The sequence below is a fragment of the Opisthocomus hoazin genome, chromosome 18, assembly GCF_030867145.1.
Source record: "Opisthocomus hoazin isolate bOpiHoa1 chromosome 18, bOpiHoa1.hap1, whole genome shotgun sequence".
In the NCBI taxonomy this organism is placed as follows: Eukaryota; Metazoa; Chordata; class Aves; order Opisthocomiformes; family Opisthocomidae; genus Opisthocomus; species Opisthocomus hoazin.
The window spans coordinates 16066652-16092675 of NC_134431.1; the positions used below are offsets into that span (position 1 = coordinate 16066652).

General features: G+C 47.8%; 1 protein-coding gene across 2 annotated transcripts; it reads right to left on the reverse strand.

Moving 5' to 3' along the window:
- Positions 1 to 197: 197 nt before the first annotated feature.
- Positions 198 to 24560, reverse strand: CABLES2 (Cdk5 and Abl enzyme substrate 2). Of its 2 annotated transcripts, XM_075438698.1 has the most exons (10): positions 24061 to 24560; positions 10223 to 10294; positions 9946 to 10038; positions 9101 to 9178; positions 7491 to 7599; positions 6673 to 6838; positions 5803 to 5906; positions 5287 to 5393; positions 3774 to 3978; positions 198 to 3299 (listed from the first exon to the last, which is right to left on the reverse strand). In XM_075438698.1, the coding sequence occupies exons 1-10, from the start codon at positions 24558 to 24560 to the stop codon at positions 3159 to 3161; spliced, it is 1575 nt and encodes a 524-aa protein (XP_075294813.1). In that variant the 3' UTR covers positions 198 to 3158. The 2 variants fall into 2 exon arrangements, with proteins under 2 accessions (XP_075294813.1, XP_075294814.1); XM_075438699.1 differs by lacking the exon at positions 10223 to 10294.
- Between the last annotated feature and the right edge of the window lie 1464 nt (positions 24561 to 26024).

Here is a 26024-nt window from a genome sequence, read left to right on the forward strand (position 1 = left end):
GCCATCGCTGCTGAGGCGGCCCGGGGAGAGGCGCTCGGCTTTCGTCCCCTCAGCTGGGCTGGGGGGGGGAATCAGAGGCAGGGGGTCCCGCTCCCCTTCCCCCCCCGCCCCCGGCCGCCATTTAAGGCGTGAGGGCCCCGGCGCCAGGAACCCGCGGGGAACCCTGAGACCCCACCACGTTCGGTTACAAAACCACGTATCAAAACGGTTTTTATTTCACAGCATCTCAGTTTCACAAGTTCATGAGGAGGAAAAAAACCAAAAAACAAAAGGAACAGGCTACAACTCAAGACTTTTAAATAATGCAGTAAGACAAAGCCGTAACAGTATTGTTCACATAAAAATGTACAGCAAGAGAGTTCTCCGGGCTGGGTCAGCCGCCAGCGTCTCCACACGGCCCAAACCCTCCGCAAAGTGCCCAGAGCTGGGCTGGGACAACGCAAAGCCGGCAGATCCATGAATTACTTTGGGTCCTGCGTTCAGTTTATTAAGGGATAACTTGGTCATCATAGTCCTTTGCCACATGGTGGCAGCTTTTAGGTGAAAAGCTAAATATTCCTTACAAGCTGCACTCTGGAAATATAAAAATCAACACAAACACAAGTTAACGTATCTCCGCCCAGGGACTGTTTCTGCACAGATGTCGTGACAGCGGTACCAACATTCAAGCCATCAACGATTACACCTCCGGACGGCATCGGCCCAAAGCCACACTCTACCAGGGACGTGGTTTCTGCTCCAAAACAGATTTGGAGCTGAAGAACACTACAGGTGCTCAAGCCAACGTTCAGAGGAACTTTTAGACAACATTCAGCATTCTGTAACCTAATGCTCCTTTATCCTAATGTGTTCTTCTGGAAGAGGAACCAAAAGCTTGCCGGTTTATGACATGAAACTGTAGATTCCGGGAGTGTAACTCCAGCCCAAATGCCTACTGCAACTAGACAAACTTCCACTGAATAGAGACTGCAGGCTGTTGCAAAGCGCGTTTTTTTTTCCTTAGATGTTCAGAAAGGAAAGTTAATTTTGCTGAAGAAAACTTTACACACTAAGCAAAGAAGTTCCCAGAGAAAGGCAGTTTTGACTTCATTCATGCTAATGGAACTATTTTACTGTTTCTGGAGATGCTCTGTGAGAAATTTCTTTGCTCAGTTCTCCCTCTTTCCCCTCCTCTCTGACTTTAGGAAGTGGTGGACCATGTTAGTTGTCTACACCACTGTTTGCTAATTTGAAGGCTCATTATACACTAGATGTTTAGTACATCGATATTTCTTGCATGCAAGCACAGTTATATTCAGTAGAAAGTTTAACTAGTATGCATTTTTTTTTTTAAACTTTTGGAAGCTAACTGGCAAGCTTATTGTCTACCATTTCACTTATGGAGCTACCATCTCACTTATGGAGACTGGAAAGTCCTTCTGTGTTAGAGAGAAGTCACAAGCATATTGAATTTTCACACAAATAACTTCAAGCTACATACAGTTGAACAGAGTTACAAAAGATTTGATAGTCACTGTAATTATTATATATGAAAAATACATTTCGAGCCCAACTTAAAGAGGAAGGGGGCTCCAGTGAAGTTTACTGAAATTCTAATGAAGCCAATTAGCTTCAGACAAAACACAGCTGAAGTGCAAAGACTCAGCTTTGTTTTTGGCTACAACCAACATTTAATACAAGGAACAGGAATTTACATTACTTTACATAGTAGATAGCAGGTCCCTTACCTCAGTACGAGGTCTAGTATTTCATTTAGGAGTCAAACTTAAATTACAAATTTCTCAGTTGTAATAGCCAAGCATCAGTTTGGTTCCTTGCAAACAGACACAGTTACTTGTATCATAATATTGCTTCAGAAAATAAACCCACGAGCCAATATCACAGAAGGTTCCACATATAATCAGAGTTCATTCCCAACCTGGATATTTAAAAAATAAATGAAGCAATAGGCAATGGTCAGAGAAGTTATTTAACCTCTGCATAAGCATTAGAGCGCTGCTGGACACCAGCCATTAAGTGGCTGTTCAGATGTGCAAGAAATGCCAGTTTTATGAGGACCATCACAGTGATGCAATGCTTGGAAGAACGGAGTAAAAAGGTAGCATTTTAGATACTGAGCACGCTTTGTTTCATTGGCTTAGTTTGGCAGCAGTAGCTCTACCGACTGAAGTATATGCTCAGAGCACATAAGGACCATATCTAATACAGTCATACTAAAAAAAGTGCTTATTTTGGACTACGGAACACTGAAATAAAATCAGGAGTGATACACCTGACAGCAAACTGCTCTTATTCAAGCGCTCATCTTCCACTGAAGAGTGCAGTAGGACGGCAATCGCTTTGCTGCAGCCACCTTGTTCAACCTGTGGTACTTCATAACAGATTTTCAAACAATCTTTCCTTTTTAAATAAAATGTATATTCTTAAGGTACTAATAGTTAACTAAATTGGAACGGAGTAATTTCAGTCTTGCTACTTATAGATCTATAGTATAGTAGAGAATAGATGCCCTGTGTATCATTAGTGCAGATATACTGGAATTGTTTTCCTTATATGCAAGGCCAATGCGGGTAAAGACTAAATGGCTATACAAATTCAGGATTCCCCACTAAATAACATAACTAACTTAAAAAGCACTGGTACCAGACCAGCCAGCTTTAGGCACATCTTTAAAAAAATAAAGTATGCATTTCATTAATGTAAAAATGCAAGGAGATTCTTAGAAACATCTGAACTTTATGGTGCGCTGGAATGGAAGTGATGCTTCCCTTAGTCTCACAGAATACAATAAAAGCTTAAAAAAAAAAAGAAATGAAACAATACCATAGTATTCTTCATAGGGAAGAACAGTTTCAGTAAAACCGAAAAGATAAATAAGGAATAATAAGCAGCCATGACAGCTGATGGGTATATATTTGTGCTTTAAATGTCCAAAAGAAAATAAAGTTCAACAACTCTTCTCGTACCATCCCCCAGACTTGGCATACGTGTCCACAACGCACACCTCGACGGTTCAGTAACGCCTGCAGACCCCAGAGCGAGCTGTAGCCACGGCAGGACGCACACCGCGGCACAGAGGGGCCGGTGGCAGCTCCACCAGCAGCGCGCAGCGATGCGATCCCCAACGCCGCTGGCTGGCAGCCAGAACACAGCTTCACTTAAGACTGTTGTGTGAGCCGTCTGTAATGAGGTAAAACTTGGTTTTCGGGAAGATAGAGAGCCAGTTCCAAAGCTACCAGGACAGTGAACTCAAAACCGATGAGATCTCTTCTGTTGAATCGAAATCTCTCTTCTAGTTTCTAGGGTAGTAATAAAAAAACAAAAACAAAACAACATAAAAAGGAGAGGGGAGAAAGAATCAGTTAATCCACAAGATACCAATGCACTGTGGGATTAAGTCAGCATAAAACAGGTGTCAGTGATGCACAGCCAGAGCTCTACCTACAGGATCGAAAGTGTTGCCAGGGTTCAGACAAGTAAACCAGCTTATCAGCTCAGCTGTGACACCCACACAGTGAGGTGTGTTTGGCTGAGAGACAGCAAGTGCAAAAATCACCTCACTGTCAGATCAGTAGGACATTAGACCACAGCCATATTGTTTTAATCAATTAAAAACACAAACATGAAGGAAGACCCCTAATGAGACGTAAAACTGACTGAAAGCTTGTCTTAAATGCAAGCATGCACTTCTGAAAGTCTTGGCTTTGATCTTTGTCTTGTTCTGTGAAACAGGGGGTTTTGACAACACCTGGAACAAGCCTCGTAGTACTTACATCTATAAGGTGTTTAACTTCATGCTTCCTGAGATCACTGCTGATCTTGGCTGCAAGCAGAACACAAGCACCAGCACACAGTTTGCGGTTCTGTTTGTTGAGTTTGCCTTGGAGGACGAGCTTCTCAAAGTAAACGTAAGCCATGGAGACGGTAACCGGCTCCAGATTGCACTCTTCACTCAGGTTCCGCATCTCTCTCTTTAAACTGGGAACAGGAAAAAAGACACCCTCTCAAACACAACAGCTTTTAGGAAAGGCTGTAGAAACACTGCAGCATGGGAAGTTAGAAGAGCATACAGGCAAGACTCCTATTTGGAAAACTGATGCGTGTTGTCCTAGACTGGAAAAGCTGGCAGCAAGCTGGAGCTGATACACAAATTGATTTAACCTGGCTGACAACATCTGCTGTGGAAGAATAGTTCCTCATCTGCCCAAGAGCACCAGGGCCTTAGCCGCCTCACTGACACACAGGCTACTGCTGTACGGTTGCCTCTGCGCTCCCAAACTGGTTCATGATTCATATGCTAAGACTGAACCACCCTGACCTACAGAGCACCACATCAAAACCACGCACATCGCAGCAGCTGCTGCACGGAGACCTGTCTGCTGCACACCTCATGGAAGAATCGGGTCTGAGGGGCAAGGCAGACTGCTTCATGCCCTTCCAACAGCCTTTCACTTCAGCGTTAAGGCAGACTTTATGGTGGATGCTATGCCTCGTGGCTGCCATCCATGCTACACCTGCAAGAAGATGCCTGTGCAAGCACACTACTCCAAACAGCTACAAGGAGGAGTATGCAGAATTCTGGCAGAACACAGACTCTGCCTGAGCAAGCCTTCTGCCCACAGCTGAGAGTTACCCACAGCCCTGGTGATTCAGCAGAATCGTGTTTCAGGCGGCTACTTCAGAAGGCCCCGACTGCACGAACCGCTGTGCAGTACCAGCAAGATTACAGCTCTCGGAAGGCACCACACTGCATCTCGACGGTGAGCAGCCAGAAACATTTCCTGGAAGATGAGGAATTCTGTGCGGCACAGTCCTGCCTTCACAAAATGTTTTTCTTTACTGAGAGTCCCCACACTTAACACTCCTCTTCATCCTAGAATCTTGTCAGAACCTGTGGTCATCAGTGAGTCTGGTAATTGAAAGGCAAAAATAGCCAGAGGGTCCAGAAAGACAAGCCAGTTAAGAGTGGCACTGCACTACAGCCAGACAATCAGGTTACAAGTATTTGTTTCAAGGCTAATGCTGCTTCATTGTCAATTGGCTACTAGTGTTATTTGGTGAAACAAACCTCTTTTAGGCTGAACTATGAAAACCAACTGTTACCCTTTCTCAGCATCCTAAACGTTCCTGTACAAGGCTGTCATCCTACAGTCAGCTCAACTGGCAACAAAAGATTAGCGTTTAATCATATATGCTATTAATAGATCTAGTAATTGCTCCATACAAGTGGAAGAGAAAAGCAGTCTTGTGCAGCGTAGATGTTCTCATTCAATGCTTGGTTCTTACCTCCTAATTTTGCTCAGTGTCAACTTGATATGAGGAAACTTCTCTCTAAAGGTTTCATTCATATCCTTTTTAAGGTCCGAGGGTTTCACATATTCTATGACTGTAGTCTGAAACACAAGAGGCAAAACTTATGTTTGTTGTGAACAGTACTGACAGCCAAACAAGTCTTCCAAAGACACTAACGCAAAGGCAAACCCGAGTTTTATTATTCACAATTTAACATTTCTGTAATGTCCTAAGTAACAGACCATGCTGAACCTCAACCACAGACAAAGTCTTAAAAAACCAGTAAGTAAATGGTTACAAGGAGCAAATGACAACGTGGAGATATATGTCAGGATGGTCCTCAACAAGCTGAGTGTACAAACCCAACTACTCATATTTTTCCTAATGAATTCTCAAAAAAGCCACAACTTTTTATTCCTAGAGGAAGTTTTTTTCCTCCAGGAAGTTCTTTCTAGGAGGATCTTCCAGGCACTTCCCTCACTTCTCTGTTCAGGTGTGCCAGCCACTCACCATGTAGGAGGCAAAGATGAGAACACGTTTATGTTTTCCACAGGGCCACTGAGGATCATCCAGAAGATTTGGATCGTACTCTGCGGCTTCCCCAGCTTCACTTCCTGAGCAGAATGAGGAAAGCACAGAACTGGGTCAAAGATAGAGAGCTTTAAATTCCCCGTTTCCTCTTTAAAACGTTTTCCAACAGCAAACATTAGAAGCATTGGAACAGCCCATAGCACAGGCAGACTGCAGCTACAGTCACCTGCTTGCACTCCATGAATGTAGCAGCTGGGTATTAGAACTATTAAAAAACCCACACAAGTTCTTTGTCCAGCACGTGCCTGACGCACCATTTTAGACCTGGTGCAAACTAACAGTTTGTCATCCATAAATATGCACAGAAAACAACTGCACAGGACTGAATTCTTTTGCCTAGATTCTAATCTTGCAGACAGAGCTGTCAGGTTTGTTCTTTTACATAAGAAAGGGGATTCTTGTCACCAACTCTTTGGCTTATTCATTGTTACTGTGCCAGGAGGCAAGGAGGACCACCTGTACCTAGGTACACCAGATGTTTCTTGTTGAGTAATACAGAACTTCACATTTCCAAGGAAACAGCTTTGCACTCTTGAATTGCATAAACAGAACTAGACCAGATGCACATGTTCCTTACATCCTCTGTATAAGTCAGCCTTAAGGCTCATCGTTTGTACTTCTTTAACAAACCTTCTTTGCTAGGCTATGCTAAAAACCATCTCCGTCCAGCTGCAGCACACTCTTCCCAGTAATGCCCTTTACCATTTGCAACTGTTTCAGACCACTATATTCCTTTTATGTTTTTCTGCTGTGTGTACAGGTGGTGACAAAGCTGACGGCTGTCCTTACCAATGTCCGATCCTGCTGGTATTGTTTTTGCTGTCACAGGTTTATATCTTGATCCAGGAAGACTCCGTGAAGCACTGGCTCGACATGAGGGAACAGCACTATGGCTGTCGGCTTTGCGAACAACTAGGGCATTGGTCGGATACAAGAATTTTGCATAGGACACAACCTTAAAGAAGAGAAATTTGTAGTAGTTATAGTGAAAAATTTATTGCAAAGCTTATTTCCAGACATCTAGGATTTTACAACTCAGAGTTCCCTGGAGTTTGTATTTGGGAGTGGGGACCTTGAAATGGTGGGACAGGAGGAAAGGGAAAAGTTGGGTGAAGGAATGCCTTGCTTCCATGACTTCAGTGTGGAAGTGTTGTAGAAGATTTGGTGGGGAGGCAAAGAAAAGGGGAGAATCACATCAGTAGAATTCTGGCAGTACATAAATTTAAAGAGTTATAAATTTCACCCATATTTCTATCAAAACATCACTCACGTTGCCTGAGATGGAGTCAAATCAATTCGCCAGAAACAGAGGCAGAAGTGATCACAGGCTTTAACAGCCGCTTTGGAAGAAGCATTATCACAAACCTAACACTTCAAGCTAAGGATCTAAACAAACTTCCACTGCTCTGAAAAGTCACAGCGCTCACTTTATAGATGGCAAAGCACTGCATAAATTAAGTGATTTGCCCCAGCACTAAATGCCCCCGGGGTGAAAGCAGCCAGCTTACCCACCCGGCATCCTCTGCTCCAGTCAGTGGTTTGGTCACTGGCATTACAAATCAAGAGACAGGAGAAAAAAAAAAAAAAAAGGGAAAGTGTTTTCTTACCTTGCCATCAGCACCCAGCTCTACTCCTTCCAGTCCAAGCACCATCTCAGTGGAGACTGAAACTCCCCCAGAAGGATGTCGCTGCTTCTGTCCTTCCATTTTTAGATCACTAAATGCAGATAAGAAAGCGTGCTATTCTAAAACGCAGCACAAGCCCAGCTTCCTCTATGGCAAACACCAGCTCCATCCACTAGCCACAGCCAACCCCACCAGGTCAGAGTTCTACGTGAGAACAGTGCAACCCCTCAATCCCATCTCCAAGAAAGCATTGATTTCTAAGTACTCTTTTTAAAATGCAGAGGTGTTCATTAACTGAAGAATCAGATTTCATCTCATTTTAACTCAAAAATTTAACTGTACCAATATACCTATCAAAAGTAAACTTTTTCTAATATGGTCTTTCTGCAGAAGACCATACCATTCCTAACACATTAGGGCTCAAACACTTCACAGCAAACACAATTTATATTACTAGTTTTCCAGGATTAGAAACTTCCCTTTCAACTGCAATTTTCCAACCACTGTGCACACAAGCCTCAAATTAAGAATTAGGGCTGCTAGCAGAACTCTGCTTCAGCGATGGCAGCGTGCAGCTTTGTCACCTATATTCCAATGCAAAAAAGCAGCTTTCAGTTGAAGAACTGCATTGCCAGCTTACAAGCAGAACGACACAGTGCTCAGGACTGCTCTAAAATAGCTCCAGTGACCTTGCTGCTTTTCTATTAAGTGAGAGACTAGTTTCCCACCAACTATTTTTATGGCAAGTGTATTTGCATACAATACAATTCCCACCACTAAACATCCGTTTCCTTCATCCGTAAGTTATGTACGGGACAGAAGTGACAACACAATTGTTTCACCAAAAGTGCATTAGAATAAAATTAGTATTTTCTGCGGTATACTTGTTGCTCACAGACCTTCACAGAATCAACTTGGACTCCACGAGGGACTGGGAAAGCTGCAGAGAAATGCAGTGAGCAGGGTTTGCTTCTCAGAAGCGATCGTATTGACAGTCCTATACAAAAAGGGCGGACAAACACTAAAAGCAGTAACAGTCTAAACTGCCTCTGTTTTTCTTAGACCGCAAATGGTGACATTTGTGGCTTAAGAGAGAAGAAAAAAAAGCGCATCTTAAATTTACTTAGATGCAACTTCACTATAAAACCTCAAAGGGTTTCCAGTAAACACGGCAGCATCCTTGCCTCATGCTCTGTGTGCTGTCTGGCTGACGCAATTACTTGTTGCACTGGAAACAGTTGATTTCTGACCACTTTAGGAGCATAGGGAATCCTGCACAGCAACAAATCACATCATCTGCTCAGAGTTGGTTTCAGGGATTTCACAGGACTGGAGTGCTTTAAAATGTGAACAAACACCTGAAAAAAGCCTACTTTCCCCACTATTTTTCTCCTAGAGTTTGAATGAACACTTTAACACTCTGACAGTGTCTGATGTTACTGCTCTGATAGCAAGCTCTTGTCCTTACACATAAATGGTAAGTTAAGTAAGTTCACCTGCTTCAGAACAGGAGACTTACACCAACCTCATCTCAAAAGATCTTCTGCAAGCAACAGACCAGACATTTGACAAAGCAGTTAAAGATGACTCACCTGATCCGTAAACTCTCCCCATAAGGTAGGATAGAAAAAGCCACACACAGTGTTCGTTTAGCACAGATCAGCACTATCCTGTAAGCAGACAGGAAAAGATCAGGATAAGAATTAAGATTCAGAAGTTACAAAGCAGCTTTTTATGGAACATGAACACAGAACTCCAGAACTGCTCTGGAGATTTCTTATAATTTGGCAGTTCTTACAGAATTGCTCTGTAAGTTACACAGATACTGCTGTGTATTTTGTGTTTTCAGAAAGCAGCACAAAAGCAGAGGCTTCACTCTGACCCTGTAGGTCCTTCGAGCCAAGCTCTACATCAAACCCCAGCGTTCAGTAACTGCTGTTATCTCAGGAGCTCCTCAAAGGAGATCCCAGTCTTTAAATATAGATCTACATTTATGCCATTTTCACATAAACCCTATGAAAAGATCTAGATAATATTTGACATTTAGATGAAGTCTCAAACCTCTATTAATAATAAAAATAAACACAGCCCCCTCCTTCTCTTCTGCCCAGCAACCATGAGCTAAGAATTTGGCTAAACCAAGCCATTCTCCTTACCTCCTCAGCTGCTCTAACCTCTCTGTGTGCTAGGGATAAGGAGAGTGTTAGAAGAGAATGATTTAACCTCCTCAGAGCAGGATGGCAGAACCATCAGCATATTGCTGCAGGTGTAGCAGGTATGAGCACCTCCTGCCTTCGAGAGCAGAACGTATACAATTAACAAGAGCCCAAGGACATCGCACTGACATTAAATGGCTAATGGCGTTGAAGTAGAATCTGCTGCGGAGCACATCCTATTTCACCTGAGTACAGGAGGCACCTTGATCTCCAGAAGTTACCTGCTGTTCTTGGTGTCATACTGCCTCATGTTCTTGATGAAGTGCATCTTCTTCAAACTTTTGTGTCTTGGAGACCCAGATATTTGCTTGGTTCTGCAATGATAAAAAACCCCACCAAAACCTGTTAAGTGCTCTGAAATAGAAGTCATGCCAGTTGTATGAGCAGATGGCAGCACTAGCATGCAGGACCTCAGATATTGGCGTGGAAGAGGGTGGAGGGAGGAGAGGACTGCATGCAACGAGTTGAGATTAATGCCACTTTTGAATAAAAAAGTACCTTCGTACACTGGCATATTCCACTATGTCTTCTAAAAAGTCTAGAGAGCAGCGCTGGGAGATAAAACGCCTTCTGTAAAATGTACAACACCACGAAGAGTGAACAATATTAGTTCATGGCCTCTGAGTTTATGAACTGCAACAGATCTACGAGCTCTTAGGACAAACGGCGGGTTTTTTGGATTTTTTTGTTGTTGTTATTGTTGGAAGAACACTTAAGAGTTTCAGGTTCCTAAAAAGGCCAAGAACTTGTCTCCCCCTCCAGGACCCCTGAAGTACATACTTACACCAACTTTATAATAAGAGCTTTCACTATCTTCAACACATAAGAACGCCTACCTATAAGTTAAACACCTAAAAAGCTTCCAAATACTCATTTAAAATCTTACAAGAAATATCACAAAAAGCACCCCTCCCCTCACCAAGGCAAGGGAATAAGTCATTTCGTGGCAGTCTGTGGACAGATACAGATATATCTGTACGATGACTGAACATCGGTGTGTATTCGCCATTCAGAACGCCGCCGTCTCCAGCTGTGGGAGTCGGCAGACTGAGAGTCTATGACAGCAGCTCAATAAAATTGACAGATCTCTCTGGAAAACAATAGAGAGGGCTATTAGAGGAAGCAGAGAGTAGTCGGTGCCCATCTGAAATCCCAGGATGGAAGATGCAAGGAGAATAATAGTAGGAAACATATGAGTTAATGTAACAGTAATAGGATATTACTTTATAAGCGAAAAAATAGCCCTTGCCAAAGAAAGACACATTACTATTGTCAAAGTCAAGACATTCTTTTTTGGTAGAGATTTACAAACGAATTGTGAAGCTATGACTGCAATTTCCATAGGAACAATGCACTCAGATTCAACTGACACCAGCAAAACACTGAGACTACAACTATCAGATTCTGTATTTTATGCTTTTGCTTAAGCACACGTTGTGCTGCATTTTTAGCACAAGCTACATGCATGCAAGTCCAAGGTTTTCTTCCAAAGTGACATAGTAACTCAACTAATGGACAATACCACCATGGAAACCAACACAGAAGCAGCATACAAGATGAAGGTTGCAGGACTCTGGTCTGACAAGATCTACTTTTGGAAAAAATTCAGACTTTAAGCTGCATCAGAGCTCTGGCACCCACGAGCAGCCAAACTGCTCAGACAGACCAAGGCCAAGCTCTCAGGCCTGGAAGTTTACATCCAACACCAAAACAAAAGCATGGCATCTTGGGTTGGTGGTGGGGGTTTAAAAAAAAAAAAGTCAAGAAAAATGGGATTTATTAATTGCTAATGGCTATAGAAAAGTTTTTACACAGCAAAGCCATTTACAGCTTCAGTTGGTTCCAGTTACAGATCAAAAAAGCTACCTGGGATCTACGTCTGGTCTTGAAGCCCAGCACTTCAGGATTTTGAGGGAGCCTGACAATCTGGTAGTCCCAGTCACACTCAGCCTTCTGTCCTCTCCAGCCGGAGCCAGGTGAGAAACCAAACCACACTACTGTGTTGCTACAGAAGAGATACACCAGAGTTCTGGACAAGAACAAAGTCGGGCTGCTTTTTCTTAAGTGTGGTATCCAGAATGAAAATTGAGTGACAAAACAGGTGCTTTCACCTCTTTTCCCCCTTCTTGCGAGTTATTTCTTCTTTTCTGAGCTACTTGGAGCTACTGCCAGAGCTGCCTGCCAAAACCTGGGCCAGTGAGACGTGGCAGTTTCCCTCTGCACGGCACATCGCCGTTACAGGCAGCGTCGCCGAGGCACAGGACTTGATAGAAAATCATGGATTTCCACAAAAGGCCAGTAACAGGAGCATTTGTCCCTCTTGCTTCAATCTATACCAGCAAGACGAGAAATGGAATCATAGAATGGTTTGGGTTGGAAGGGACCTTGAAGATCACCTGGTTCCAACCCCCCTGCCATGGGCAGGGACATCTTCCACCAGCCCAGGCTGTTCAGAGCTCCATCCAACCTGGCCTTGAATACTTCCAGGGAGGGGGCAGCCACAGCTTCTCTGGGCAACCTGTGCCAGGGCCTCACCACCCTCACGGTGAAGAATTTCTTCCTAAAATAGCACTTTAGAAAAGATGGTGTTCTGGTATTCTTCCGTACACACTGACATGAACGTTACCTGAAAGTGCTGCTCTGTGGGCAAAGCCTCTGCACTAAGGTCTCTGAAGTTATGCCTGTTGTTGTACATGCTAACCATTATCGAGAGGTTTTGCAAAATGACACTTCAGTCTGAGTGCTCCTGCAACCAGGTTAGTTCCTCTGTCCTCACCACAAGTTCAAGAGAAATAACTTATTATTTTCTCCAGGTCTTCAAGTACATGAAGAGAAGGAATGTTAAAGTCTGCCTACAATCTCCTTAATGAAATATAATTAGTGCCCTTTTCCAGTGAATTTGTAACAATTTATACTCCCATATAAAACTTTATTTTTTTCCCTAGAAGGAAATTGTCTTCAGAGTCTCAGCAGCGCTGCTCAGGCGTTCTTGAAAAAGACCACAACTCAAACAGGTAGAAGGATGAAAAATTAGCATCCCTTTCTGTAAACAAGAGAGGTGAATCCTCCCACAGGACTAACACCTTCAGTACTGCTGGAGGCTGCCTCCTACAAACCAACAGCTATTACGAGTGCTGCTGAAGAACATTCCTGGCACAGCTTCAACGCCCTCCACCAGCACTTAAGTTTTAAATTTCCTTTTTTCCCCCCCCTGCTTTTCAGCGAGAACCGCATGGGAAAGTTTAACGCATTCTCACACACACATGGTTCTCCAGCCTACTTTGGCATCTAACTTGCAATAAAAAACCCTTCCTGAAACGTGGGGACCAATCTCAAACCTCCTGGCATGATTGCAAGTGGATAATGTCCCCAGTCCTCCTCCCCTCCCCGGGGAAACCGGGCTGGATGCAGACAGAAAGACGCCATGAGCAGTGAGCAAAGGGAAAAACACAGAGAACGCCAACCACAATAGGCACTGGCACAAAAAAAACGCACGTAGTTCTGTAGGAGGACGCTGGTGTAAGTAACTGGACGGATTGGGAGAGCCACAGCTAGACCCCCACCAGTAATCACAGTGCTGTAGATGCAACTGTCTGCAGGGGCAATGAGGACGTGCTCACCACCATGATGGAGACCCATCCAGAGCGCTACACCTAACGAACACCACCTCGTTTTCTCAGTAACAGGGACAAGAGTGATGAACACCTGAGCCTGCTGCTCTGCGAACCTATCTGGAAGTAAAAACCTGCAGCAGGGAAGGAAGCTCCTGCCCCTCGACTCAAACCCACAATGACTCATCCCCACGCTGCCAACAGGAAACTTCACTTTTAGCTCCACTTGTAATAACAGTTTGTGTCCTCAAGTGAAGCTGCTACCTTGGAGGAATCCCAGATGCTAAGCAAGACGATCCCCCTCAAATCTCAGAACAGGGGGTGCATAGAGAGGTCTCACTAACCCAGTCAGAGTACCCCAACCAGTTTGTATGGTCAAGCCAGCATTCTACAGCAACAGCTACCTCACCACGGTCCGAGAGAGACTTGCTAGATTCATCAGTCATGCTAACCAGTGCTTCTTTATTAGGTAGTGGAGTACTTGAACTATGCTGCAGAATTTAACATTGTTGAGTGGTCTGCACTTATTTCTTTTATATATTTTTTTTCTTTAGTTTGAGTGCTCTTCTCCTGCAGTCAATCCACACTTCAACAAGAGGCAGCACAGGATTGCTTCAGCGGCTGCTAGCTTTGGTGAAAAAACGTCAAGGCATGTATCCTGTGCTAAGCAGCTTCACCTAGGATAACACTTCTTGCTTGTGGTCTGATCCACTGGAATTCAAAGGATTTAAAGTAGTTTATACAGAACGTTTGTTGCCAAATGCAACCAAAATACTAAACCAGAATATCAACATCTACATACGTACTGGAAGTTATCTTACTCGCACCCTTATTGACATGCTACCTGACAGAAACCAAAGTATCCAATAGTGAAATGTTAACGAGGTCTGTGGAGCAGGCTGTAATTCCAGCAGCATCCCAAAGAAAGTTCAAGCATGCCTGTTGGCTGAGACCAGCTATTGCCTTGACAAGCAATAGAGGGTTTGCTTGTTTGTATGGCCTTGGCCAGGAGCTCACTTTTGGGTGCTTCCCCCCGCTATTTCAAGAGCAAGTAATGCAGGACTCTCCCAGAACTTCAACATTACAAACAGCAACTGTGTTTACACAGCCAGCACCTCCGAGGGGACCCACCAAGAGAGAAAACAGGTGCAGCACATGCTCAGAGATAAGGGGCTATCAAGCAGAAGAATTCCGGATTACGCCTTAGCTTATCTCCATGGGCACACATGGACACACACAAGCCAACACCACCGCTGAATCTTTGATGAGCTAAACATGCACTAAAAAAAACCACCTTGTGTTCAGATAAAAACCCATCAAATTAAGTTCAGAGTTGCATTTTGACTCCCAGTAGCCAGCCCACACATTGATCCTTTCTCATGGATTTCCCACTGAGGAAACCCAATCTCCGAGGGCTTCCAGCTTCGGAGTTGTCCTCTTCTGGTCCGTCCAGTGGTCCACTGAGCGCTGGCAGAGAAACGCTCTGCACAGGGTGAACAGCAACGGACATGCGGCTCGCAGGATCCCCAGCCCCGAGGCTGACACAGCTCTTAAGTGCTCCCAGCAGCACAGAACACAGCTGAGAGCGTCTATGTATAGCACTGGTAATCCCTACATGTCCTGTCTTATGAACTGCAAGGAAAGAGCTGGTAAAGTCACAGCTCCTGGTTAAAGAACACTGACCTTTCCAATGGCTTGCCAAGAGTATTTTCCCCTTCCCACCCACAGGCTGGACCACCTGCAGACACCCCTGAGGACTAGTGTAAAGTCTGAGGGTAGTTGGAAATGTCCAAGATGGCCATTCTTCAGCAGACATTATAGTTGAATGCAAAACAGATGCAAACCCTGTGCTATCGGATGCAACTTCAGGCACACAGAAGCCTCTTCCGTACCTGCTCCTGGGCCACTGCATCCTCTATGGGACAGCGGGGCAGCCCTTTGGGCACCCGTGTCCCTGCTCAGCACTCCCAGGCTCTGCAACAGCCCTCACAAACCCCATTTGAACTTCTAATATTGGTCTTTAAATTGCAGTGGCCAATGACCTCGCTGAAGCCCCCGCATGCAGCTGCCATTTGGCCATTTTGAAGCTCTTCCGTTTTGCCCTTCTGGTTCCTGCATTTCTGCTGCAGCGGGTGAATGGACTGGCTTGTCTCGCTCCTTCCGGAAGGGATACATGAGAAGTTTCTAAAATCTTACTGGGACTTTCCTCCCATCCCAATTAACCCCCACCTTTCACACAGACAGGTTTGCCCTCTGAGCCAACCACACAGCCAGAGTTCAATCAGCATTCAGCTATTTTCACTAACACAGCACCCTGAGCTCATTTTCTGCCATGACTTCTTACCCTCATCACTCCCAGGATCCCCCAGCCCTGTGACAGCAGCATTCAAAGATGCTGTGAAAGCCAGACAGAACCACGGCTTGAGACCTCCTCCAGCCAAAGGGACCGGCGAGGCGGATTTGTTTCAGAGGGAGCCGCATCCATCGCCCTTCTGCTGGGGAAGGATGCCACGCTGCGCGCACCCACCCAGGCACCCACCCCCAGGCACTGGGCTCAAGTTACCAGCAGGGCTTATATCCTCAGTTACTCTTTGGCCATACATATTGCTAATAGATGGGTTAAATAGGGGAGGTCATGGATTTTTAATTGCTGTGTAAAAATCAGGGACTAATAGAATTTGTTTACCTGTTTTGCACTTGAAAGAGTTTTATTTTAATATGGCTGTCCCTTTGTAAGGTCCTTTACATGCCTCAGCATAATCACAACTGTCAAGGGACTGAGTTATTAATATAACATGGACAAAAATAATTTGTTGGTTTTTGGAAGCACTAGCTTAGTAACAACTGTCAAAGGTAATTTGCACAAGAAATCCAGATCCCAAATCCTGTTTACAATGGGAAGACATACCTGTCAGATTTGTTTAGCCAAGACAGATTTTAAAGAATCAAGCTGGCTCACCCACAAGGAAGGAAAACGATACAACCACTCAACACGAACTGTGCTTCGCTTTGACTAGGAAAAACACTGGCACCAAGAGATTAAGAAAACTAGTTCCAGTGCTTAAGCTTACTTTTTCGCAACTGCCCTCACGCAACCCAGGAGACATTTACTGTTTCCAGGCTTACACCTCAGAGCATCCGGGTGCGAGCAGCCCTACTCTCCCGTCAGCGCCCCGTGCCTTACAACCCTCGGCGCTGACGTTAATGAATTTCCTGCTCAAAAGCAGACCAAACACAGCTCACCAGCAGCAACAAGTTCTCAGTAATTAAAGCCAAAAGAAGCCAGAGACCACATTTATACCGAATCACCATCAAAACCATGTATTTGGTGAAACAAATTAGTTTAATGACGAATTTACACCACGGAGTGCCCAGCACCAAGCAAGCCATTTTAATGGATAGATGGTTTCAGGTCTGAGGTTCACCAAGAGAAGACACCCTGCATAATCAACAGTAAGCACACAGCTAAGCCCTCCTTCTTTACAAAGTCAGCTGCTCACTGTTTCATGGCACTAGGAACGTGCAGTTTGGATTGCAGGCCACCGTCCCAGGAGCTCATTCTGACATTAAGTATCAGACTGCCAGAGAATAAATACAAGTCTCACAGCAGGGCTAGTTTAAGTTATTCCTCCAGTAATCTTCATTTTAAAGAGTAAACCCAAATTAGCCACGTGAGCACGGAAAGTACTTTCATGCTTCAGAGCAGGTCCCTCTGTGAGACCTCAGCATGAGGGAGGGGGCCCAGTTCCTTCACTTCGTGTTCTTATTGAAGGTTTGTTTGCAGAACTGCAGGGGCACCAGGGGCTTTTCTGCTGGTCCCAGCCAGCCAGGAGAAAATCCTGCACTCCTCAAACACCAGTAGAGCCACATGCAGGGAAAAGAACAGGTCATGCAGCCTACGGGACAGGCGAGAAGGAACTGAAATGAAATATAATTTCAATGAAGGCGGAGGCAGAGTAAGTGGGAAGCTCACTGAGCCCGGAGAGTTTTAAATACTAACAAGGAAAGAAATTAGATGCTCTTCACAGCGGCTGCTACTTCACTGCTGATTCACAACCACATATGATTAAGACCTAACGCTACTAGGAAGTGAGCTTTGTATTCATTGCATTTCATAAATCACATTGTTTTGGTGCTAAGAGCGTTTAGACAATCCAAGGATAAAATAATGCCTTCCAGTCAGTATTATGAAAGCCATCTGTTGCAACAGAACCACCAAGCCAGATGTAAGGATTGCCGTGCCCAGAGCCTACTTCCAAAGCCCACTCCTAAAACCCCTGCTGCTTCTCACAAAGCAAGCTAGATGTGCGCACCAGGACACAACCAGTAACGTTATTTCTCCAAATTTCTAGCAGTTTCTGGAGGTGTTCTAGCTCACCAACCTGGTTCCCGCTGTGCTTTGTGCTCTGCTCACCCAGCAGTGAGCCACTGACTGAAACCAGCAAGTGAAATGCAAAGTGTGTCCTTGAGAACACCATGGGCATTACACTAGAAATAGTCATGCGCTTCCCTGAGAGATGATGCTGTCATCTGATCATGTGCCTGGTTAAAAAAAAAAAACCTTCAGCACAATAAAGCTCCCAAGTTTAAAAAAAAGAAAAAGGAAGCTTTTAATTGGGAAGAAAGAATTTAAAACCGAAAACTGGAGGAAACCAAGTCAAAGAAAGTTTAGAGGTCTCCCAGTGTTTTCACGGGTGCTTGGTTCTTCCCACCGCAACATCTGCCATCCCCTCCAACCCACAGCCAAGAGGCTGCAACCTCATCAGGGCAAAATTTTACGCTTAAACTGCCGTAACCACAACAGAGCAAGTGCAAGTTTGTCCATGCCATCGAGCAAGCAGCTTTGTCTGGCAGCAGCTTGGCTGTGCTGTGGCTGGCTAGCAAAGGAACGGGCTACCCAGCCCCGAGGCAGGTCTGCAGGCCACGCGGAGCCCAGGGTACCACCATGCTGAGCGAGAGCTGGCGCAAGAGGAGTCCCTGGAGAAGGTGGCTGCACAGTCAGGACGTTCAGAGCTCCCAGGGGAAGGGCAGCCGGGACCAGTCACTTCGCTTCACAAACCAGTTAAAGGTTCTTCATTTAACATCTTTTTCAGAGGTTACACTATCATAATTTGTAGTAAGTTATGTACACAACAGCTGTAAACCAAAGGTTAGGACTTTAAAGCTCTGCATTTGAAGAGCCAGCGTGACAGAGCGGCTTCAGCTGAGCACCTTCCACCTGCAGTCACCTGCTTTATCCACAATACCTCGTGCCCTTTAAAGAACACAAATTTCATTATGCTTGCATATGTCAGATTATGCATTTTTAAACCCAAATTGCGGAGCCAGAAGACTTCATAACACTCTTCAAAAGAGGGCTCAAAAGCATCTTCAAGCCTGCTCAGCCTGACAGCCTCACAGCTCTAACTGGCTGGCAGATGAAAAAGGAGGAACACAGGACAGCTGAAGTTAAGTCTTCAAGTTTTAATATAACTAAAGCACATACTGCAAGAAATAAAAAAATATTTAGTAGAATTTTGTGAGAGTTACTTCCGCTCCCTCCACTTTTTTTCCCTTCCCCTTCTAAACCAAACCATACCCACCCGCAGAGCAGAAGAGCTCAACTGTAGCTCAGAACTGCTCTCCAAAACTGAAAGCAATGATCCTTCCCTCCCTGCCTCATCCCACAGCTCACGGGAAACTGCAAAAAACCTGAGAACCACCACCAGTAACTCCATTGAACCGGTTCGGTCGCTGTGCCAAGAACACACAACAGCCCTGAAGAAGCTTCGCCCACAGAGGGGCGAGACAGCTGTCCGGTCGGCTGGCAAAGCAGACACAAGTTGGGGCAGCCCACATCTCAGCAATTATCAAGCAGAACTTTGGGACTCAGCAAAGTTACAGTAAGGAGCAGTGACAACCTGAACACATCCTCCTGCCCGACACCCCCAGTGCTCAGCACACAGCTGCTGCTCAGCGTGAGCTCTGCGGGTGCCGAGTGCTCAGGCTGAGGAGGAGGCACTTGGTCACCAGCCGAGATCTGGGGGGAGGAAGGCAAGGAGAGAGGAGATAAATATTTTAAGACCGTGAACCAAAGAAATGATGTTTTAAGCCAGTACACAGAGATCCTGCAGACTTCAGAGTCAAGAGTTATATTTGAAAACAATGGTCCAATAAAGCTTGTGTTATTTTTCCTGACTCAAAGGAAGCTTGTAAAGTGTATCTTGCAAGTAAAACGTCAAAACCCAGCCATGAATCCTGTGCTGCCACATGAGGTTTTGGCAGCACATTCAAGTCCACAGCAGAGGAGCATCAGGAGAAGGAAGCTCCAGCTGTAACACTCCTCCAGGAGGTCTGCAACAGGGCCCCACAATTCTTCCCCACGGTCAAGCTACCCGGCTATTCACATAGCCGAGGTGTAAGCGGTGCTTCCCCTTCCTGCAGCACCCCGAAACCCGGCTGCTGGGGCTCCCGCACAGCTGCTTTGAAGAGCCACATAACCCGCCTGGGCGAACTGCACAGACAGTTAATGCTGTGCAGACTCCTCCTGCCTGGAGGTGAAAGCGACTTTAAAAGCCTCTGGGCTCTTCTAAATGAAGAGGTCAAATAACCCTGGTGTTAAAAGCCTCCAGGACCGTTTGACCCAGAACCCTTTGCAGAGGTGCGCAGCATACAAGGATGTGGATTTTCTGGTCTCCAAGTTTCCTGCTAGGCACACAACTTACTACTTCTGATGAATCTACTGGACTGGAGATGTCAGATCATAAATAGTACAGGCAGCTATAAAAATATAACTCGCAAGCATTCAATATTGGACACATGTAATTCACCTGCAGCTGCAAATACGAGAGAAAGCTGCCGAAGCAGCAAACTGTGCTTGCCGAGGAGCAGACTGCAGCCTTAACATTTCAGCTGACTTTGAAATAAACTTCAGGTTTAGAATACGTTAATTTTCAGCCCAGAGCAGCACATCCCAAGCTACTGTTCATGTCTGAAAGGTCAAAGCTTGCAGGCTCTGACCGATTGTGCTGCTTCCTGAAAAGCAGCACGTGTGCTCGGGTTATTCCAAATAAGGCTTAAAAATTAAAACTAAGACTTTTAAACTTTATATTTCATCCACCTCAAAGTCTGCTTATTGGCAGAGGGTTGGGGTTTTTTTTTTCTTTAATATTTATATTTCTCAAAATGAAAACAGCAGCTAAGCTGACAGCATGGTAAAACAACACATCAACCATCACCAGCTTAAAAGCCTGACCAAGCATTTCTGCCATTCCACCCAAGGAACTAATTTGATCACACCTATGTCAGCAATCTGGCATCCAATTAACACTTGAAAGCAGAGTTGGTCCAAAGCACTGCTGCTATCAACTGCTGCTTAAACTCCCACCCTTAAAATGACCTAAATTAGCTCAGTCATTTCTGATTTATCAGCAACCATGAACACTCAGTTCAGCTCCCTGACCACTGAACATCAAGGGCATTAAAGCATCAGTTACAAATAATTTAGCCTCTGTATTTCTTCTTAGGCCCCGCAAAATGCAGCGAATACATGGCAAAAGCAGATGCTTCAGACTGTACTGAAACCCTTCAGAAGCACAACAAGCACTGATATTCAGGGCTGTTGTTCCCATTCTTCATGCTTTCATAACCTGGCTGTTTTCAGGGCCCTCTGTTATCTGTTTCCCCAGAAAGCTCTGCCAGTTTCAGACCCAGCTGCAGAAATTCATTAAAAATCTGTGAATGCCGATTTGTTCACTGCTTGCTGCCTCCCTCCACTGCTTTTTGTGAGGCTTGTTCTTTGAAAGAACAGCAGAAAGGAGCACGATGGAAGAGAAGGATGGCAAGCAGACTAAGCAAGCTGCTATAACACAGAGTTGTCATTTAAGACCCTGTAAACAGAAGATTCCTTAGGAAAACAAAAGTGGAAGGTTAAAGTCATCAAGTTTATAACGCTCAGCCAGCAGCGCAATGAAAGCCAGCATCATAGATTGAACGGAGCCACCGAGGAGCGTGCACAGCTGAAGTTTCCATCCTCAAGGACCTGACAGCTACCGAGCAACTCCGAGAAAGCCCACGTTCCATCAGCCGAGCAGATCACCGATTCCTTGGGCTGCACCGAAGATCCTGCCTGCTGCTAATGAAAAAGCACCAGCCCCAACACTGGTGCCACCACAACCTGCCCTGAGCTGCGCTGCCCGCTCACATCAGCTTCTTGCAACTTCCAATCAAGCCAGACGAGATGAAACTTTGTACTAAAACTCTACACAGCAAAACAGCCAGTTGTTGATAAAGTGATCTCTATGGATCGGGGCAAGCCCCAGTGTGATGAAATCCCCAGGCACGGCACGGGTCTGCAGTGATGCTGGGCACCGGACACGGACAGAGCAAATCTGGAGACCCCTCATGGGAGGCTCCACCGAGGGCAACTCAAAGCAGCTCTTGACAATGACTAAAAAAGGACTCTGCGGAGAGCAGCTGCCTTAAGTGGGCACCAAAGATTAGATGTCCAGAGTCGCAGTGCAGATTCCACCTCCCCCTTCCCTCCGATGACTTCACGCGCCTGCGTATTTGCATGACGCACACAGTTACCTGTCTGGAGAGCAGCAACATCGCTGTACGGCCAAGCGATACCAGATTCCCGAGTCCCAATAAAAGCAAATCCATTTTGTGATTGTCTGCTGATTTCTGAATCTTATTTTGCAAACAGCAGACCACACAGACAGCAGGAAAGAAACTCTCCGAATTGCTCGTCACGTATTTGCAACAAAAGGAGATGCCACCACTCTGCAGGGATGAAGGGATGCTCTGTCACAGAGCACACGATGGAACCGTCCGGTGAAAAAATAGTGCTCCATGGCCCCCATCCTGTAAGTCACAGGTAAAACCACGACTGCAACGCGATGCTCCATCTCTCCTGTTCCTCTGCCCAGTGTGACTTGGAGTAGATACGTTGGGTCTAACACATCCCCACAGGCAGCATAAAACTGTCCTTTTGTCAGCAAGTGCATGTATCGCCATGTGAAAATGAGGATCTTCTGCCTCATAGTTTCAATGGGTGTTCTCCACCCACTCTTTTCTTCTTTGAAGACAAAAAAATAGATGAATCCTCAATCCAAATCTCACTCAGAAGTAGTATATTAAGTGATTAATGCAATAACATACACCCTTTTCCAAGCTGAAAAATCATGGTCTGTGTTGTAATCACTCACATAGAAGCCCTGTCATTCCCCCAGTTATCCTCCTCGCGCTTCTCTCTACTTTTTATTTCTGATTTATCATTCAGGTGGATTGATCAGAATTGTAACAGTGGCACAGAACATCTAAAATCAGATGCCAAGGAAAAATGCAGGAAGGACACCAAAAAAAGAAGATCCCAGGAATATCTATTAAAGTGTTTTCTTCATGTCCTCTTGACTTGGCGTGGGAAGGAGCAGGACCGAATCCTTTACACCATCAGTTCGGAACTCAGTACGCACAGGCACACCGAGTGTCACACCCACAGAGGTAACCGCGCTTGTAAAGCTCTTCATGCAAAACTCGCCCTCAAGAGCTTCACCTACAACCTCACAGCAACGGAACGAAGGGCACAGCACCCAGTACACCGGCTTTTGAGGACCAGGAGCGCTGGTGAGGAGCTGGGTCACAGCAACACCCTCCCTTCAGGCTCTCCCCCACAACAAGTGGCATACAGCAATCCCTCCGAGAAGCGAGGAAAGAAAGGTCCCTTCCATCGCAAGAAGGAAATCAGCGGTTCAAGAGGAAGAAAACTGAGGCGGGACGACACACAAGAGATATTTCATCCATCTCAAAGATCCACACCTCGCTGACAAACGGCCATCCCTCTTTAGAGACACTCGGACCTCCAAGCAGCCCCTTCCTGGGGCTACACGGGACACCCCACTGCGGGATGTGCATGGAAACAGAACGCCCATCAGCTGCCACCAGCAAAGCTCCCCAGCTTTAAAGCACAGACAACACCTCTACTTCAGCTCGCTAACGAAGCTCTGGAAGCCACTATGAAGACCACGGAGACTTAAAAGCCTGTGATACCGCTCTGCCTGTCTGCGGGCCCAGAGGGCCAGCTCACTTTACAGGGCTGTTCATGTGAGAAACGGCCTGAGCAGAGCTCCTTCGGAGCTCAGATCCCCAGGCTCTGAGCCGGAGCCCACCTCCCAGCACATCAGCAAGCGGTCGCTGACAGCAGCCCCTGGGACACGCAGTGGTACCCCCGCACCGAAGGCCAGAGCATCCTCCCCCGAGGCCGCCCCGCAGCTCCCAGCGCGGGAGCGTGTATCGATGTACCGAGTCGCTGCGTGGAGAAGCGGCGGAGCTCGGGGGAAGGCGCTGGGCCAGCAGCAAGAGTCCAAACCAGCCACGGCCCTGCCGCCTGCACCCGCAACCAGAGAAACGCCAGAACCGGGCTGGGGCAGAGCAGGAGGCAGGGTCCGGGACACCGCAGAGACTCAAAGCGGTGACCGCCCCGCAAACCCCCTCACCAGCCCGTCCCGCACGCCGCGGCATCCCCCCCCCCCCACCTCCGGCGGCGCTGCCCGGGGCAGGGGCTCCCTCCCGGGGCCGGCGCCGCCTCCCACGGCCGCTCTCCCCGGGGGCGGCCGCTTCCCACGCCCCGCTCCCCCCCACCCCTGGGAAAGTCCGGCTCTTCCCAGGGCCCCCGGAGCGGGGGGAGGTTGGGGGGGGGGGGGTGTCCCGCCGCTTCCCACGCCCCGCGGGGTCACCCCGCCTCACCTCTGCCGCTGCGCCTCCAGCGCGAAGCTGCCGCCGCCCGCCGCGCTCTGCGTGGGGCTCAGCAGCCCCGGGGCGCCCGGCTTGGCGGCCGCCGGCATCACCCCCGGCGGGGCGGGCGGCGCCGGGGGCGGCGGGCACAGCGGGCCGCCCAGCAGCAGCTGCGGCAGGAAGATGCCCCCGCGGGGGGGGTCCGCCTCCCCCTTGGAGGCGGGGGGGGGCACGCCGGGCAGCAGCAGGGCGGGCGGCGGGGACAGCAGGCGGGGGGGGGCTCCGGCCGGCTCCGCCGCCGCCTCCTCCTCCTCCCGCTCGGCCGGGGCGGCGGGCGGCGGCGGTTTCTCGGCGGGCGGGCAGGGCGGCCGGCCGTCCAGGGAGATGTTGTTGAGGAAGAAGAGGGCGGCCTGCCGCCGCCGGGAGTCCCCCCGCTTCCGCGGCGGCTGCTGCTGCTGCTGCTCCCGGGGCGGGCGGGGAGGCGGGGAGCCGCACGCCGTGGCCGCGGCCATTCTCCGAATGAGCCGCGAGCGCCCGGGCGGGGCGGCTGCGAGCGCAGCGCGGCCGGTAGCTCGCACGCTCATTGGACGCGTCGCGCCGGGATATAAATAAGCCCGACAGCGGCCCGGCGCTCATTGGCTCGATTCACGGGTAGCCCCGCCCTCTCTCACCGGCCGTTGGGGCTCTGCTGGGTCCTAGCGCCGGAGCGCAACGGCTCCGTGGGCCCAGGCTGCTCGGTGGCGCCCCCGCCGGGCTGGCAGGGGCTTTACCGGCGTGCCCCTTCCTGGCCCTGTGTCCCCATGCCAACTCCCACCGTCTCCCCACGCAAACTCCCACCGTGTCCCCATGCCAACTCCCACCGTGTCCCCACGCAAACTCCCACCATGTCTCCAAGCAAACTCCCACCATGTCCGCAAGCAAACTCTCACCGTGTCCCCAAGAAAACTCCCACCATGTCCCCACACATAATCCCACCTTGTCCCCAACGCAAACACCCACCGTGTCCCCACACGAACCCCACCGTGTCCCCACTCAAAGACCTGCTGTATAATTTTTTTAAAGCTTCTCCTCCCTCCATCTCCCCACCCAAACCCCCACTGACTCTGGTGGTCACCCATTCCCAAGGTCTCCTGGCCTTCCTGCAGGCAGGGAGGACTCGTCTGCCAAAGCCATCGGCGGGCGGCTGTGGGCATCAGACTGCTGCTACAACCGCAGGCGGAGGCGGTTCTGCTCTTACTCCAGCCTGGCAGTCTGGGACCCGGCCCTCCGGCTTGCAGGGCTGGGGTGGACCCCAACCCGCTGGCCCCAAGGGTGTGGGACCCCGTGCGTGCCACGGATCCCCATGCACGCTATGGATCCCCATGCACAGCCCTGAGACTCACCGGCAGCCCCCGAAACCCGTGCGGAGGGATGAATCCCCACGCCTGCCAGCCCCTGAAGCAAAGCCAAGGCGACGCTGATCGTGGGCCGTATATGGGCAAGGCAGACCCGGATCTGGGAGAGCATAAACTTCGTGTTTATCTCCACAAAGTGACTCAAGGCATTTCTGCGCAGCACGCTGCTTCCTGGACTGGTGTGTTTATGCTGCACGGAATAAACATACCCCTTCGGCGCTTGAACCAACGTCTGCCACATCCCGGGATGGTGCTCTGACGTCTCTCTGAGTAAGAACCTCTGCCCTCTCCGCCATCCTCGGAGGATGTTGATGAGCACCGACGATGTCGGTGCTGCTGGGCCTGGCAGCGGAGGTGTGGGAGCTTTGCTGGGTGGGGTGAAGCCTCTGGTGCTGTGAACAGCAGGGTGTGGGTGCCGGTGGCCTCTGCGTTCCTCCAAATCCCAAATGGCCCTTGCAGACTCCCGCGCTTCCCTCCTCACATGCTCTGAAGCAGCCTCTGCTCCCAAGCAGGATTTTGCCCGTAGAGATGGACATATTGAACCAAATTTGCCATTAACGAGGAACTACTGAGATATTTACA